This window comes from Sceloporus occidentalis, unplaced genomic scaffold (genome assembly GCF_023333645.1).
Source record: "Sceloporus occidentalis isolate IW3139 unplaced genomic scaffold, rSceOcc1.0.p SCAF_3, whole genome shotgun sequence".
Lineage (NCBI taxonomy): Eukaryota > Metazoa > Chordata > Lepidosauria > Squamata > Phrynosomatidae > Sceloporus > Sceloporus occidentalis.
In genome coordinates, this window is record NW_028316983.1 from 158,953,417 (window position 1) to 158,972,623 (window position 19,207).

General features: G+C 44.1%; 1 protein-coding gene across 1 annotated transcript in view; it reads left to right on the forward strand.

Annotated features, from left to right (window-relative positions):
* The first annotated feature begins 1,442 nt into the window (after window positions 1-1,442).
* GMDS (GDP-mannose 4,6-dehydratase) overlaps window positions 1,443-19,207 on the forward strand; it is a 360,128-nt gene continuing 342,363 nt past the window's right edge. The window contains exon 1 of the mRNA XM_089518792.1: window positions 1,443-1,832. Coding sequence (XP_089374918.1) covers window positions 1,680-1,832 — 153 coding nt within the window. The 5' untranslated portion in view covers window positions 1,443-1,679. The remainder of the gene's footprint in view (window positions 1,833-19,207) is intronic.

The following is a 19,207-nucleotide window of genomic DNA, read 5'->3' on the forward strand; positions in this document are numbered from 1 at the left end:
TTCTGAGTCCCAGTTTTGGGGAAAATATATAAATGTAACACTTCTATGCTATACTATAAAACTAATAGAAATGTAACACTACTGTACTATAACACTACTATACTATAACACGAATATAAATGTAACACTACTATACTATAAAATTAATATACTATAACACTAATATAAATGTAACACTACTATACTATACTATAGCACTAATATATTTTGATTTATAATTGTTTTAATCTTTAAAACTGTTTAATTGTATATTTATGTATTTTAATATTTTGTACTGTTTTTAAATTGTATTGTTTTATGCTTGTTCGCCACCTTGAGTCCCTTTATTGGGGGAGAGGTGGGATAAGAAAATAATAATAATAATAATAATAATAAAAATCTGAACAAATCTTGCTAAGAAATCTCCTTGAAAGATTTGCCATAAGTCAGAAACTCCTTCAAGGCCCACAACATCTTTCACACACTTTCCCTTTTAATGCATTTCCTTTCTGTGGGTTTATGGCTCAAGAAGAGATCTTTCTCGGCTGCGCTGACCACCTCCGGCCGCTAGAGGCGCCGCACCACACACACAGTCGGCTTTCCATGTCTTCCCACGACGCATGCGCGCGCTTTCTCCGCCTCGCTTGTCTTCTACATCAATGGGAAACCAGGAACTCCTTCGCCTTCTCAGAGCAGCCGGGAGCGCAGCCTTTGACTACTTCTTCTTCACTCCTTCTCCTCCCCACTTTGCTTCGCCACGTCATCATCCAATCCCCGCCCTCGAGCCTTCCTTTCTACGTCGCCAGGCTTTATCTCTGTACTCTTAGAGAAAGGGCTTTTGGACTTCAGCTCCCAGAAGCCTCAGCCGTGTTGGCCAATCGACTGGGATTCTGGGAGATGAAGTCCGTAAAAATATCCCTTTCTAAGAGCACATCGAATCCTTTTCTTCCCGCCCACAAAAAGAAAGCACAAAAGTGACAGCTCTTCTGATTGGCTGGGACAAAGGACAGCCGCTGGTTTTCAAGAAACGGAAACAGAGAGGAGAGAGAGAGTAAGGAAGCGTGAGGCCAACCGCCTTCTTCAGTTAAAGTGGAGGGGCGGGCGCGCGCGTTCTGGTACGTCATCCTGAGCGCGAGGCTGAAGGGAGAAAGAGTGCGCGCGCGCGCTTCGTTTGCAAAGGAAAAGAGTGGTGCAGGTGGCGCGCGCACTGTCCAGGTGGCGCGCGCGCGCTCTGCCCTTTTTTTAAAGGGCTGCTGCTGCTGCTGCTGCTGCTGCATTTCCCCCCTTTGCAAACAAGGAAAGCGCGCATTGTGCAAGAGAACGTGGGAATGCATGCAGACGCGTGTCTGTAGCAGCGCCACACGTTTACAGCTCCCTTTTCTCAAGCCAGACAAAGCACCCCCCATATATATATATATATATATATTCATTATATATATATATATATATATATATATGTATATGTATATGGGTAGTGTTATGTCTCCTCTCCTCTTCCCTCCTGCCTTTAGCATCACTGCCACAGCTCTGGCTCCCAAAGTGCCACAGAAAGGACTTTGCCCAAAGGGCTTCCCCTTGCCCTAGAGTAGTTTCCTGGTGGAGCTGTGTTTCCTCCTCCCACACCCCTCTCTCAGATACAGACACACATAGAGCCCACAGCAAGCCCTGGTGACGCCCACTGCTGCCTCCCTCCCAGGTCCATGGCATCTCCTCTTCCTCCTCCTCCTCCTCCTCCTGAGCAGCAGCAGCAGCACTGGCAGCAAGGCAACGGCCCCATCTGTGAGTCTGCAGCAGAGGACTGTGCAGACATGAGCACCAGGAAGGTGGCCCTCATCACAGGCATCACTGGACAGGTAAGTGCAGCCTCACCTGAGCAGCCATTCTCTGTGGTGAAGAAAACACAAGGTTGCCTGAGGAGGGACTGTCCACCAGGAAACACGTGGAGGGCCACTGCAAGGGTCTGTTGTTGTCGTTGTGCCTTTCTGACTCATGATGACCCCCATCATGGGGTTTTCTTGGCACAATTTTTTGTCATTGCCTTCCCTTGGGGCTGAGAGAGTGTGACTTGCCCAAGGACACTCAGTGGGTTTACATGGCCAAGTGAGTTTCTTTAATATACCAACAGATAAACTGGTGGCATTCAATGACACAGTATAAGGAAAGTGGGGAGGGGATGGTGAAAGCATAGACTCATAGATTGAGAGTTCCTGCACAGCAGGATGTTGGACTGGATGGACCTTGTGGTCTCTTCCAACCCTATGATTCCGTTCTTCAGAGGGAGTGTGCCATTGCCTTCTGGATGTGAGGGCGATCTGGCTGTGACATCTGTCACCCAGCTGATTGCCAGGGTTGATTCAGCTAAGCTGGCTGGCTAGGCAGGTGTCCTCTTCCTCCCTCACTGCTCCATGCGTGTGTCCCTCCCAAAGCTGTGCGTTCAGTGGAAGAGGACACCATCCCAGATAGAAGGAGTGTTCCATTGTTCGGTCAAGGGTATACAATAGCTGCACTCCCCTGCTAGAACCTCCAAACAAGGTCCATTGCATTCCCCTGAGGCTGAGAGAGTGTGACTTGCCCAAGGACACCTAGTGGGTTTCATGGCCTAATGAGTTTCTTCAGAGGGATTTTCCCATTGCCTTCCCCTGAGGCTGAGAGAGCGTGACTCGCCCAAGGATGCCCGGTGGATTTCCATGTTTGAGCAGGAAATGGAGCCCTCGTCTTCAGAGTCACAGTCCAAACACTCAAACCATTATGCCATGACATGGTTCATAGCTGCAGTTGAACTAGAAAGTCGTATGCGGACTAGTATAAGTTCAGAGCCTGCTTATAGTTGGACTATGCACTCATCCCTCCACATTTGCTGATTTGATTATTCACGGATTTTATTAATATGTTCTCTCTAGGAATATCTAGGCCTTCCAGTGCAACTCTATGATCAACTTTAACCAAAAGTCGCACTGAAGCACCTAGTGATTCCTAGAGAGAACCCTCCACTAGGCATTTGTAGCTCCTTCAGCACACGTCTATGGTCAGTGTCTGGTAGATTTTGACCACAGAGTTGCACTGGAGGACCTAGAGATTCCTAGAAAGGTGTTCTCTCAGGTAAAAGCACAGTGTTTTTGTTATTTGAGGTTTTTCCACATTCATGGGGGTCTTGTGCCTCTAACCCTAGCAAATGTGGAGGGACGAAGGTAATTGTTGTGTGCCTTCATGTCATTTCCAAGTTATGGTGACCCTAAGGTGAACCTATCACAGGGTTTTCTTGGCAAGTTTCTCCAGAGGGGGGTTTGCCATTGCCATCCTCTGAGGCTGAGAGACTGTGACTTGACCAAGGTCACCCAGAGGATTCTATGACCAAGCGGGGATTTGAACCCTAGCCTCCAGAGTAGACTAAGGCTCAAACCGCTACACCATGCTATGAAGGTATTTGGAGCCTATCATCTGATTTAATATTTCCAATCTGAGCTCCTATCTGAAGCCCAAGTAGGTATCTTTTCCTTAACGTGAGATGACAAATATTGGACCTTGGCTAAGATTCTAGCTCTGCTATATATAAGTACCATATATACTCGACCTCATGTATAATTCAAGGGCAGCTTTTTGGAGAAAAATTATGGATTTTGATATGACCTGTGGATAAGTTGAGGGTCAAACTTAGTGATATGTAACAAAGGATGAATCAAAGGAAAATGATGTCAAACAACTTACAAAATTCCAGCGAGCATAACTGTTTTTGCTCATCCTAAAGGCTGGATGGAGGGGAGAGTAAAGGAGGTTGGTACTTCTTTTAGGTGCTCTGAAGAGGGATTAAGCTCTCACCTTTCACCAGAGGATGGCTCCTTTTCTAACAAGAGTTAAAATACAGTACTTACATTGACCCATGAATAAGTCGACCCAGTGTTTTGTGGTCAGTTTTTTGACTAAAATTTCTAGACTTATACATGAGTATATACAGTAGCACCTCCTGTCCTGAATCTCCAAATCCTGGTTTACCAAGCAGCAGCCACTGCAAACGACTGGGGTCAGGACGCATCATACAGACACTTTTACTCCCTGCCACGAGCAATCTGATGCAAATAAATAAATAAATAAATAAATAAATAAAAATGTAACACAGAAACTGCTTCTGAAATGTTACACTCCAGATAGTCAGAGGGAGGAATGTGGAGACTTTGGTGTTCTGCGTTCTAATCGACAGGAGAACAGACTCCTCTGGCTTGCAGCAGCTGCTGCCCAGTAAACGAGGAGTGTGGGATTTTTCAATCACTACCCTATTGAATACATAGGGATCTTGAACGTGACTCAGTTATGAATGCATAATTCTAGGTTATGCATTGATAACTGTGATTGTGAATTCCAGCCCTTGTTAAATACAAAATATTAACTTAATCGGGATAGCCCCTTTCCATAATATTATTCCTAATGTTGAATGTCCAGAAAAGGTCTTCCCCTCCATAATATACACACAGCCTGCCCAATAATTCTTATATAGCAGTGCTTTTTCTGTTTAAATATTTTGAGAGAAGCCTGCTATTTTATTGCAGCAAAAATAATACACAGTGGCATATTATAGACTAAGGAGTTTTATTTGTTTTACATTTTCATAGACTGCAGGCTACTTCATCAGATGTATAGAGTGCAATCTCATTTGGGTGTTAATTCTTCCATGTAAGAATGTGTCATGAGGGAAGGTGCCTTTGACTATTGACTTGGGGCCTGAATCCTGTTGATCGTCTCAACTAGAGAAGGCACATATTGAATCAACAGTTCAATACGTTTATGGAGATCCTTTTATGCAATGGATCTGCTTTAGTTAGTACTGCGAGTTCATTAGGACACAGTTGCCAGGTCTACAGTGGTGCTCATTTGTTGCTGTTGTGTGCCTTCAAGTCATTCCTGACTTATGGTGACCTTAAGGTCGCAGGGTTTTCTGGACAGAAATTGTTCAGAAGAGGTTTGCCTTTACCTTCCTCTGAGACTGAGGAAGTGATATCAGTATATGTTTAAAAGGTGAAAAATAAAACTTGGGTGCGTTACAGACCGCTCAGAAGGGGCAGTCTCGTGCCGCTGCTGGTTGCTGCGTCCGGGAACTGCAGCATCCAAACCGTGCAGTTCCCGGACGCAGCAAAGAAGAAGCGCCGAAATGGCGCTTCTTCTTCCACCCTGGATGAGACGCCGCAAGGCCCTACTCGCGCATTCACGGCGTCACATCCGGTGCGCGATGCGTGGATGCTATGCATCCAGCATGTAAAGATGACGGCGCCCGTGTGTATAGGGCGCCGCCATCTTTACGCTCTCGTCACGTGCTAGGGGTGAGGCTGGTGTGGATGCTAGGTCCTCGGCCAACCTCTAGCACGTGATGGGGGCACCGGAAGAGCCCGTCTGTAACGGGCCATAGTGTATATGTTCAAATCTTTTGACTTTACTTGTTGTGTGCATTCAAGTTATCTCTGACTTGTGTTGACCCTAAGGCCACCCTGTCCTGGGGTTTTCTTGGCAAGCTCTCCCTTGCCTTCCTTGGGCTGAGAGATTGTAGCTTGACCAAGATGACCAAGACAACTCCATACCTGAGCGTGCATTCAAACCCTGGTCTCCTGGGTCTTAGTCCAACACTCCCACCACTATACCGTGTTGGCTGTCTTGACTTTATACTAATTCAAATTGAAGCCCACCATTTATGGCTAAGGTCCATGCCCTGAGACAAATTATGGTCTTTGCAGGGAGAGGTTAAGTTGCAGCCCTGTGAACCTTGTTGCTGTTGGACAATATGGACCTTGCTAACGCTTGTCATTTTCCAATATTTTTAATACTACATTCAATATAACTGATGTCAATAACAAATAATACTGAAGACTTTCCTGCCTTCACTATTGTGGGGAAAAAGCAAATAAAGTCAAATACTGAAAATCATGTTAGCTGGGAGTTATTTCTTAGAGCATGAATGGGAACCATGAAACGTTAGTTGATGCTGGAGTGCAACTCCAAGCCTTCATGACCATTGGTTATGCTGGCTAGGATTTGCAGTCTAGCCAAATATGGAAGACCACATGTTCTCCAACCCCAGCTTAAGGTCTTTTTTTGTTTGTGGACACCCCTGCCCACTTTTTTTTTTGGGTGGGGGGTGGGGTGGGCTTGGCATAGGGGTAGTGGACCTTTGGCTGTCCAGATTTTTCGTCTTCAGTTCCTAGAAGTCCTACCCAATCCAGCATGGCCAATGTAAGAGAGTATGGGAACTGCCCAAAACATTTGGAAGGTTGAAAGTTTAGCTGAGTTAAAGATTATGAGGGGAAGTTAAGATTAGTTTGCTTAGTAGGTCTACAGTGTGTTCAGTTGTACGATTCACTCTGCATTGTGAGTCTTCTGCCTGAGATGGACCTGCTTTTGGTGTTATATTAATTAGAAGAAGATACCTTCAGTTAAGATGTGTGGCTGATATTTTGGAACTATCCACTGTACAGAGGTCCTTCCACATTCACTGGGGTCAGGGTTGAAGGACCCACAAATAATGTGGAAAAACCACAAATAAAAAAATGCTATTCTTTTTCCCTGAGAGAACACCTCTCCAGGAATCACCATGTCCTCCAGTGCAACTCTGTGATAAACGTCTGCCAGAGGCTGATCATAGACCCATGCTAGAGGACCTACAAATGCTTCTAGAGAAGCATTTTCTTAAGGAATTTCTAGGTTGTTCAGCACAACTCTATGGTCAACTTCCAGCAGAATTGCACTAGAGATTCCTAGAGAGAACATATTAATCAAATCCACAAATAATCTATGTTACAAATAATCTATGTTTTAGTTGTTAGTAGTGTTTTTTAATTTTTGTACGTAATGTTTTAACCTTGTATTTTTTATATGTTGTGACCCGCCTTGAGTCCCACTGTGGGAGAAAGGCAGGATATAAATTTTGGAAATAAATAAATAAATAAATAAATAAATATCAAATCCAGAACTCAAAGCCGCAAATGTGGAGGGCCAAGTGTAACGTCACTAATGTTTAAAGAACATTACTTGTTCAATACTTGTTGTTAACTGCCCTCGATCCAACCTCGAGTTACAGCAACCTGTGAGTGAGACACCTTCAAGATCTCAAATCCTCTACCGCTCTGCTCAGGCCTATGGCTTCTCTGATTGAGTCTAACCATCCAGTCTTCCTCTCTTTCTACTGCCCTCTACCTTTCCTACCATTGTTGTCTTTTCTCATGATGTGGCCAAAGTTTGACAGCCTCAATTTAGTCATCATGGGCGGGATACAGACAGCCCAAAAAGGGTGGTATGCTGCTGCCCTGGTTTGCTGCACGAGGGAGCTGCAGCGGACAAACCACACGGCTCCCTTGCACAGCAAAAAGAACCCGCAAAAAGCGGGTTCTTTCTGCGCCGCCGTTTTGATGCCGCAAGACCCCAATGCCGCACTTGCGGCATCACAAAGGTGCTGGGATGTGCAGACGCTACATGTCCATCACGTCAAAATGGCGGCACCCGTATGTACAGGGCGCCACCATTTTGACACTCTCATCACGTGCGAGGGGTGAGTCGCGTTTGGAAGTGCCGCCCCTCGCACGTCACGAGGGCGCGCCGTACAGCCCATCTATCCAGTGCGATGGCTTCCAAATATAGCTCAGGCTTATCTATTCTAGGAACCATTTGTTTGTCTTTTTGTCTATGCATGGTATCCTTAGCAGTCTTCTCTAGCACCACATCTCAAATGAGATGATTTACATATACAAATTCAGTTCCTTTAAAATTTCCTCCTTTGTTGACATAATGGTTTTACAGTGAATGGGCTATTTCTCAATTCATGGCAATCTCAAGGTTTACAGCTCTTGATAATATGCTATCACCAGCTGTTGTTTGAATTAGGCCGGATATGTGCCGGATGCTCAACAGCAGAAAGTGATTTTCTGGATTGTGAACAGGATTGTAGATTTGTGAAGGCAGAAGTGTCTGTATTTAGGAATGCATACACTCAAAAATAATTTTTGTATCTAAGCCCCTCGCAGTTATAAAATACAAAGTATAACTCTGCTGAACAATGCTCAATTGTCAGAATTTCCAGTTGTCCTCATTATAGAGAGGTCAACATGCTGAAATGTAGAGCCTCTGCTATCCATGTATTCATCTTCTTTTTCCATTGTCTCAGCTCACATGGAGAGCCTCCTTTATCTTCTCCCTGTTTCAGAATGTTGGCCTTGGTGCACCAATGGCATCTGGCCACTTTGATTGAGGGGCAAGGCTAGTGAACCTCCTGCTCCTGTATGTGAAGAGAACGCTTGCATAGGACTGTGGTGTTACTTGTATTCCAAACAGAGATAATATAGAAGAACTGAGGTTGCGAGTAACAAGGTAGTGAGTGGATTTCTTCCACTGATTATACAAAATCCATATAAGGTACTGTTACACATTGCAAGCACCTTTTGGGCACACAGTTTGTGGCACTAGAGAGTAGTAAGGTTTCAGCTGAGGCTTCTAGTATAAATCTAGTATATATCTATGGCTAGATAGGAATTATAAACCATGGCAAGCAGGAGCACAAATTGGAACGTGATACTCCAGATTGCTCAAATCAGAATAGAAATGGGAAGAATATTTTATCTTTCAAAATGAATGAACTACTTTGTGAAAAATGATGGGGAATGGCCGAGTCTGACAAATGTTGGCATTGCTGTCCAGGATGTTTGTGCTTCTTTCAGTCTCTGGAGTTGTGAGGTGAGTTTGTGTTTCTGGAATTGACTGTTGACACAGATTTGATTGATCCTGAATAGTCCATGTTATATGACTCATGCCATATTTAAACACAATATGAAGATAAACAGATGTCAGAAAGGCTAGTTTCCACGTACAACAGGTGTGGCCAAATGATTAGTCCTACCAAGCCAGAAAGTTAATTAAGGTTTTAATTGATGGACTTAAAAATAAGCTATTTTGAGACTCTTTAGAAAATGTTTGACATCTAACAAAAAATCTTTGAGATGTTTGGGTCACAGTCTTATGCAGAGTTATGTAGAAGTTCCATTGAGTTCATTGGTTGACAAAGCAAAATTGTGTACCGTCAGTTTACTAAAAGAACCTCAGGTGAACTAGTTTCATTAATAATAATAATAATAATAATAATAATAATAAATTTTATTTATATACCACTTTTCCACAGATCAAAGCGGTGTACAGACAATTAAAACCATACAATTACAGAACTCTAAGCACAATCATTCGCCTTCAAGGGTAAGCAGGGAATTGATGGCAACAGGGTAGATAACTTCATTCTTCAGGGGGGAAGGCTTGACAAAAAAGAAGAGTTTTAAGCCTCTTTTTGAATGTTTCTAGGGGGATTGTCCGACGGAGCTCCTCAGGTAGATCATTCCACATGCGTGGGGCCACCACTGAAAAGGCCATCGGATGTGGCAACATATTTGGAAGGTGGAATTACCAGTAAGTTCTTCCCAGATGTTCTGAGTGTGCGGGGAAGATCATATGGGGAGATGCGGTCCCTCAAGTATAACTCGGGCCCAAGCCATGTAGGGCTTTATAGGTAGTGACCAACACCTTGTATTGTGCTCGGAAGCGAATGGGCAGCCAGTGAAGATCTTTCACGATAGGTGTTATATGGTCAAACCTGGACGCACCAGTGACCAATCTGGCTGCCATATTTTGTACTAATTGAAGCTTCCGGACTTGGTACAAGGGTAGCCCCATGTAGAGCGCATTACAGAAATCTAATCGAGAGGTTACCAGAGCATGTACCACAGTTTCAAGGTCCCTTTGGCCCAGAAAGGGCCGCAGTTGGCATATCAACCAAAGTTGATAGCAAGCACTTCTGACCATCGCATCTACTTGAGATGTCAACTGCAGAGACGAGTCCAGAAGTACTCCTAAACTGCGAACTTCGTCCTTCAGGGGAAGTGTGACCCCGTTCAGGACAGGTGGATAAACTTCCTTCCCCGGGCCTGGGGAACCTATCACCAGTACTTCTGTGTTCTCAGGCTGAGTTTGTTTTCCCTCATCCAGCCCATTACCGACTCCAGGCAGGCATTCAGAGGAGAGACGCCATCCTTAGTCACTGCATCAGTCGAGGACACAGAGAAGCATATTTGGGTGTCATCAGCGTACTGATAACACAGTGCCCCGTGTCTCCGGATGATCTCTCCCAGCGGTTTCATTAGTGGTGTGGTGTTTTCTTGTGTTTGTCTTTATTTTACTATTTGTAGAGCCAGCATGGTGTAGTGGTTTGAGCACCAGAGTATGACTCTTGAGACCAGAGTCTGAATCCCTGCTTAGCCATGGAAGCCCACTGGGTGACCTTGGGCAAGTCACATTCTCTCAGCCTCAGAGGAAGGAAAAGAAACTGCCCCTCTGAACCTTGCCAAGAAAAAGCTTATGATAGGGTCGCCATAAGTTGGAATTAATGTAAAGGCACACAATGACATTGACAACAAGTTTAGTAGTTATTGTTACTTTTAACAGTAATCCTTGACATGTTCAGTCTCTATGTGAAGTCAGTGCATGTTCAGTCTCTATGTGAAGTCAGTGGCTGCATAGGGATAGATCTTTTTATGAGTGATAAGGAAAGATTGTGGGTGAAGTAAGAAGCTGTGACTACTGCACCTTTATCTGAAATATCTCTGTTTACTGACATTTGTGTGTGTGTGTGTGTGTGTGGGATAAACAAAAATGTTATTAAAAAACAAATTTCTTGTATAATAGTTCACTACCAAGTCATGCTACTGCTGGACCAAAACTCCAAAGATAATAAGTAGTGATAAGTATTTTACTACAGTACCTGTAAGTAGTCATAGTAGTAGTAATATGAACTTTACACCAATTCCTTTGTCCAACAAACTGCTGTATCTATAAAACATGCCAGATCAGCACTGTTATCCTGCTTCAAATCTTAGATGTCCACACTTGCTTCATCCACTGGTCTGGCTATAAGGAAGCTAGAGATTCATTCTTGTATTATTTAGCACTATGTGTGTACTAGTGCTTTGTTTGATCGACACACCCGTGTAAAATTATCTTTCTGGGGCAACAAATTGTGTTATGCTATACAAACATTTCCTGAAAGTCATGCTTTAAAATGGGGCAAGAAGTGATTATTTCATGAAGATCAGCATGACTTTATTGAGAAATCATGACATTTGCTCCTATTTGTCACCCCCATTTCTTCTTGTAAACTTTAGTGTGATTGACTTCAACCATTTTACAGTATTTGAATGATAAACCTTATACATCTGAAGATGGGAGGAAACAATGTTCCAGTACTGAGTGTTTGTTCTCGAGGACTAGTAGTCAGGATAGAATGGGGATTTTCTTGGCGTATTGCATTTCCTGATACAGTCTGCCCTTCTTATACACTGATTTTTTATATACTGATTCAAGAATCCACGGTTGGAAAATGTTCCAAAAAAAGTATAAATTTCAAATATCAAACCTTGGAAACATTTTTTATAAGGGACACCATTTTGCTATGTCATTATGTTTAATGGGACTTGAGCATACACAGATTTTGTTGTACACGGGGGATCTTGGAACCAAACCCCAGTGTATAACCAGGGTCCACTGTACTGAACGGTTTCCATACCAGAGCAAGCTGGTATTCTGGAGCATGGTGTCAGTGGTACAAACTGGTATCTCTGGGTGATGTTAGTGTCAATAAAGAAGTCACCCTATTGGGAGAGATTCAAGACATCATGGCCTCCATGTTAACTGTGGGGCAGTCCCCAATCATATTGGGCCCTGCTCAATTAATAATAATAATAATAATAATAATAATAATAATAATAATAGGATTTATTTATATGCCGCCCAATCACTGGGAATCGGGGTGGCTTACAACAGAGGGGATAATAGACGGTTCCCTGCCCTCAGGCTTACAATCTAAAAGACACGACACAAAAGGAGAAGGGAATGGTGGGGGGGGGGAAGGGGATCAGGTCCAGCATTCTTCTCTCCCTCTGAGGCCTGGACCAAGGCAGATGGACTGGAGGGAGGGCTCTTCTTCTTCAGGCTAGCCCTGGTGGAGCTGGGCCAGCCTATTCTCTCCCTCATAGGCCGAAGGATGAAATTAGAAAATTAGAAAAACATGCTATTAGTTTAGATTTATTGGAAATCCAACCTGTTGCAGTTGTGGTGTTCGTATTAGAATGGTCTGCCCACAGAACAAGATGGTTCCAAGTGAAAAGTCTTTTACATTAGAATGTGTGAAAGTTGAAGAAGCAGTTGTGTGTCATACATTTACTGGACATTTTGTGAATTACAGTAAGTTCTTCTTGTTTAACTGTTGTTTGCTGGTAGGAGACGTGTTTTTCAAAAAAGAGGAGGCTAGAGGGAAACCGGGAAGGGCCATTACCTTTTATGAGATGTTCTTGTCCTGCTGCCATTATAGTAATTTTCAATGGGCTTTCTTAAGGTGCAAGTACACAGGAAGGATACAGTGGGCCAGCCCCGTCATATTCTGCCCATGGATTCAGCTCGTTCCAGTTCCCGGCACTTACCTGGGCCAGCACAGCTGTGGCAAGTGTTCAGATGTTGTACTGTGACTCTGCTGCCACCAACACCTTGCATGTCACCACTTCTGCTGCTTTTCGTAAAGACATCTGTTGTGGCCTGTAAGGGTGGAGATGGGACACCTAGCCTCACCCACATGGCAAGGTCTCCCCTTCTGACATCACAAGCCGCAACTGGGTCTTGCGTGGAGAGTGGCTGCACGTAAGGTGGGACACAGCTGACTGGGAAACTCCACTGCAAACAACTGGTTAGTTTAAACCTGTCTAAGAACCAATTGGGCCAGGGTTGGGCCAGATCTGCCAAAATGGCATCCAGTCTACCTCTTCTTGGCCTGGGGTGGACAATGCCAGGCCGGGGGCAGGGGGATGGCCTTTGTAGCCCATGTGTACCAGCCCCTTGGTTGCCAATCCAAGTACAGTTGAGCTTTTCTGTTTGTGTTGACACTTTGTATATGCTCAAAAAAGGCAAGGTTGTGTTATCCTGCTGGCAGGTTGCTGCCTTTTTCAGGCCCTTCACTTGTTGTGTTGGGGTTTCAACTGGTTGGGTGCTGTTGGGTGCTATTACCTTTTGTTTTTAAATAATGCTGAAGAAGTGATTTATTCACGGCTAAATTAATGTTAAGAGAGCTTATTCTTAATTGGCGTTCAAAGTAAAAAAAACTGTATTTGTTGAAGAAATATAACTAACCATAGTCTAAATGTGTATACATAATTTCCAATGTGTAAAGTGGCCTCTTGTAGCCTTTTGTTATGTATCCTCAAGTTGACCTTGACACATGGCAACCTGTGGATGAGACACCTCCAAGAACCCTTCTCTTCCACTTTTTTTCTTACTTCCTGCAAACCCGTGCTTGTGCCTCCTCGAGTCCATCCATCTAGCATGCAGTCTTCCCCTCCTTCTTCTACCATCTACCTTTCCTAGTATTATTGTCTTTTCCAATGATACATGGTTTCTCATTATATGGCCAAAGTAATATGGCCAAAGTATGTCAGCCTCAATTTAATCACTTTGGCTTCTAAGGGAATCTCTGGCAGACTCATTGTTTGTCCTTTTGGCTATCCATGGTATCTAAGCACTCTTCTCCAGCAGTACATTTCAAATGAGTTGATTTTCCTTCTGTCTGCTTCCTTTACTGTCCAGCTTTCATATCCATATATGATGATGGAAAATACTGTGGCTTAGGCGATTCTAACTTGGCTCAGTTGTACATCTTTACTCTTCAGCAGCTTTTCTAGTTCTTTCATAGTTTCCCTTCCCATTCCAAATGTTTTTATTTCTTGTAGCCTACTAAAATAGTAATATACACTATTGATTCTCAGGGTGGCATTATTGGTTCTCTAGATTGTGCATACTCTTGAGTGCTGCTGATAACTTGTCATGACGTTCTTGACCATTCTTAGAGTTGACAAACCAGTTTGGTTAAGGAAGTTATGTACAGGTTAAGTCACCCTTACCCGAAATGCTTGAAACCAGAAGTATTTTGGATTTCAGAATTTTTTGGATTTTGGAATATTTGCATATACAAAATGAGATATCAGAGGTGGGATCCAATTCTAAACTTGAAATTTATTTATGTTTCATATACACTTATGAACATAAATTTTATACACAATATTTTAAATAATTTTGTGCAGACTGAACCATCAGAAAGCAAGTATCACTATCTCAGCCACCCATGTGGACAATTTTGGATTTTGGAATAATTTGGATTTCAAAATTCTGAATAAGGATGACGCAGCCTATGGCATTAAGCTTGTATTATAATTCAAATTTCATAGGGAATATATGTGACTTCATTACCCTCAAAAGCTACATATTACTGATCTTTGAAGAAAAGTATGCTAAAAGTGCTGATAGAAGACTGGATTAAATGGTGTGGGGAAAAGAGCTTTTTGGAAGAAATAATAGAAGATACTGAAAAAAGGATTAACTACACACGCGCGCGCGCACACACACACACACAGGAAATGAATCTTGGACCCATTCACACTACAGAATTATAGCAATATTATTCCACTTTAATTGCCGTGGCTATATTCTTTGGTACCCTGGGATTTGTAGTTTGGCGAGACACTAGAGCTCTCTGGCAGAGAATTCTTATTTCTCTCCCTAAACTGCCAGTCTCAGGATTCCATAGGACATAATCATGCCAATTAAAGTGGAATGAGTAGTATGTAATTGTGTAATATGGATGGGCTCCAGTTTATCACAGTTCTGCTGATATGTACAAGCATGTATGCCCACAATCGGTCACCAATATTGCCACAAGATGATTTGATTTATGGATGTGGCAAATCACTGGACCATAAGAGGATCTCTGTTGCTTTGGTGTATAGTTCTACAAGTTGGGGATTGCAGAGAAACTTTTGGTAAATATGTAACATTTCAGAACCCCCTTGCTTTTGATTGTCTCCCACCAAATCAAAACATCTTTAAAATCTTCAGTAACCTGAAATGTTTCATATTGTGGAAACATAGTAAGAATTCTAGCTTTAAGGTTAAATTAGTGTATTTTGATAAGGTGAATATTTGGGCCATGACATATACAGAAACTTATAAGATTTTAGAAGTGGAGCTGACATTGTTCATCCAACTGTAATTTTATTGTGGGATAAATAAGAGTGGCAGGAAAATGACAATTAAATGCCCTTCTCTTTCTCACCCCAGGACTCCAGTTACTAGAAAGATGGCTATTGCATGCTATATTTATTTATTTTGTTTATTTTATGTTTTTATATATTCCTACATGCATCTTATTCTAGGCTGAAATTCACTCGGGTATATTTACAAAATTATGAACATAAGGTTAGAGAAATAAAGTCAGTGGTGTCACTAGCATTGGTGTCACATCCCATAGACCACCTCCCATAGCATACCATACAGAATCCATAGTAATGTTTTTTGTACTAATGTTACTCATTAATCATAATTCCCATATACTGGGGAATGTAATGACAATAGTTGTGACATAAACAACTTGCAAAATTAAAACTATACCTTTAAATTACAGTATCATGCACACAGCCATTTTTAATTTTTTAAAGGAAAAATACCTATTTTAAAAAAAAAATCCGAGAGCTCTCCTTTCTGTTCCCACTGAGTCTCACCCCAGTCACTTCATTTAAAAGGATGCAGGTGAATGTCATAGGCCATTTCTACCAAAAGAGAGATGTTTAGGAGCAGTGGTGTCACCTCCCCCCATTTAGGGTATCACCTAGTGTGGCTAGGGTTGCCATAGCTGAGGACCTCCAAACCGGGACAAATGTAGGACAATGTTTAAAAATGTAGGACTTTTTTTTTTTAATTTCCTAGCCAGGAAATCAAAAAAAAAAGGTCCTACATTTTTAAACATTGTCCTCCTTCTCCTTCCCGGCTTGGGAGGAAGTCTCGGCCTGCTCCCAGGCCGGGAAGGAGCGTGGGGGCCGCCTGTCATTGCGGCGATCGCCGCGATGACAAGCGGCCTCCTTGGCCTCGCAGAGGCCTTGGAGGACCCTGTGGCTGGACCTCCGACCACGGAGTCTTCCAAGGCCTCCCTGGGGCTTGGGAGACGATGTCTCCCAGGCAGCAGGGAAGCCTGGGAAGGAGGGAGCAGGGCGCCCGCGATCGCGGCGATCGCGGGCGGCCCCCACTCCCTTTCCCGGCCTCTGTGGAGGCTTGGGCCTCCATAGAGGCCGGGAAGGAGGGAGCAGGGCGCCCGCGATCATGGCGATCGCAGGCGGCCCCCACTCCCTTTCCTGGCCTCTGTGGAGGCTTGGGCCTCCATAGAAGCCGGGAAGGACGGAGCAGAGCCAGGCCGCCTCCCTCACCGGCGGAGGAGGCGACAAAGCAGCGGAAAAGGGCCTTGCTGAGGCGAGACCCTTTCCTGCTGTCAGGCCGCTTCCCTCGCCGGCGGAGGAGGCCAAGCAGGGAACGGAGGCGAGGCTCCTTTCCCTGCCTGGCGTCCGTTGCGTGGGGGGGGGTGTCCCGGAGGCGGGGCCAAACCGGGGCGGGACCATGCGGACCCGCCCCAAACCGGGAAAGTCCCGCCCCCTGGCGGGATATGGCAACCCTAAGTGTGGCCTGCACCCCCCTGATGACACTCTTGGATAAAGTACCAGTGATGTAAATACTTATCAATCCTTTTTTCATTGATAAACATGTGAGTAGGAACTGGGCACATTAAAAAAAACAAACACTTTTTAAGGTTCATTAACTTATGTTAAGTTGCTTAACAGACTGGGCCCCAATTGAGACCCTCTAGCAAATCCATTAGCAGATATTAAATGTAACAGCCATTACTTGCTGTAGCTCCTCAGTAACTGGTGTTCAGTGTCTCATCCTGGAGATAGCATTGTGGCTAGTAGACTGCATGGTCCTCTGTGAACTTGTATAGTATGCTTCAAAGCTAGATTATCTAATGGCCACCTCTACAGTGGCGGGTTACAGACCACCCATTTGGGGTGGGCTGCAACCGCCCCTTTCCCCGGTGTATCGGGGCCTCAGCTGCCAGAACGGCAGCTGCTGAGGCCCCGATCTGCCGCTTTTCAGGCTGCGGGGAAGCGGCAAAAGGCCCCTTCCCCGCAGCCTGAAAAGGGGTGTCCCTGGGGCTTCAAGCCCCAAGGACACCCCGAGGCGGCGGGAAGGATGAGAAAGGGGCCGTTTGGCCTCTTTCTCCTTTGGTCCGCTGGGCGCAGCCGTCTGAAGGCTGCACCCAGCGGACCAAAGCAGGAAGGATCTCTGTTTCGGAGCTCCTTCCTGCTCTGTGCTCAGGGCGCACTATGCGCCCTGGCGTGGAGCGAGGAAGTCACGTCCGCGTCGCCCCGTATAGAGGCAGCGCGGCCATGACGTCCTCATGGCGGCCCCCATGTAGATGGGGCGCCGCCATTTTGTACGGACTCAGTCTGTACTAGGGTTAGGAGGGTGTGGAAGCACCGCACCTTCCTAAGCCTAGTACGGACTGACTCCGTACTTTAGTGCCCATCTGTAATGGGCCAGTCTCTAACAGAGAATTCCTTGAATTTCTGAGTGTTGCAGAATTGTATTTTATTTTGTCTGGGTAGCTTCCAATTTCATTGGATGACTCTAATGGGCCTGAACAGGCACGCCAAAATAAAGCTGCTTCGGATCACTTTGGAGGTATGCAGTTTAAATGACACATGCATCTTAAGAGGCCAGAAGCTGCGCCAAAGCTGCGCTCTAGTTCTTAGGACTGGAGTGTGGCTTTGGCATGGCTTGGCCTCTTAGGATGCATGTGTCATTTAAACAGGACACTTTCAAAGTGACCCGAAGCAGCTTTATTTTGGTGTATCTGTTCAGGCCCTAATGTTTCATACCGTATGAGGAGATTTTGCCCCAAAACTGTATGTTTTTATAAACTTTTGGCATGTCTTTCCTTCTGAAAGAAAGAAAGAAAGAAATAAAGAAGGAAGGAAGGAAGGAAGGAAGGAAGGAAGGAAGGAAGGAAGAAAGGAAAGAAAGAAAATAAATTCATATTAATGCTTCTCACCCCCCTCCATATGGAAGGTTTCCTAGTTCCAAGTATGGCTACACTGTAGATTTGTATAAAAATATTTTACTGTAGAAATCATGCTGATTCTTCCTTGGCAAGACTTGTTCTTTAAAATACTTGTTTATTTTATCTCTAATATTGTTTTTCCTCCCCAGCCCCCACCCCCTTGGCTGCCTCCTTGTGGCTTGGAGGTGACCATAAGTTCTTGAAGGTTCTACCAAACTGGTAAGGCTTTGAGTGCTGTCCAGGTGGGAAACTGAATCTGTACTGTCCAACAACCAGTCTAGCTAAGTACAGTCAGACCTCCATATCCACCGGGGATCCTCGATGGACACCCTCGCAGATACAAAAACTGTGGGACCTCAAGTCTGTTCTCTCTAATGGTGGCATGACGTGTGTGCTCCTGCTAGTGCAGTTCCATACATGTGCACTCCTGCTAGTGCAGCTGTGTACACGTGCCACCATGGGAACAATGGGGCTTGCCATCTGTGGATGCTCAGATCCACAGATGGCAAGCCCGCAGATATGGAGGTCCAACTGTATAAAGAGCATTATTAGAAGACATCAACAGGTGATGTATTCCTTGATAAAGTTAGGATGTACTGATACTACTTTAACTGCCATGAGCCTATCTTATAGAATCCTGGGGTTTCTAGTTTCGTGAGGCACCAGCACTCTTTGGCAGAAAAAGCTGAAGATCTTGTAAAATTACAAATCCCAGGATTCAGTAGGATGGAGCTATAGCGCTTAAAGTCATGTCAAACTGCATTATTTCTACAGTATAGATATAATCATTGTTGTGATCTGCATTAGGGAGGAACTACTCCCATTGATGGATGTTATTCATGGATCTTCAAGACCTTCAAACCAATAATGCTTTTCCTACAAATTTACCTGGAACTAATATTAAGCTGTCTGACCTGTAATTTCACAGTTCTCTTTTAAAAACAAAACAAAACAAAACCCAAACTGAATCCTTTGGCTATTTTCTCAGATTTATGGTATGAAACTTTAATGTCAGGGAACAGTTGCAGCTGTGATATCTGTATCTTGTGCCTAGTGATTTTTAATTTGTAAGCTCTACAACAGGTCCAAATCTCTGTTCTTGGGACCCACTTTTAATTTTGGAAAAAACAGGGTTTTTAAATGTTAAAAATGCAGGGAGTGGCTGTAACCTATTTAAAAGGTGACTCACAACTCCTGGACACTTTCAGGCAATTCAGCCTTTTTACAAAAAGGAAA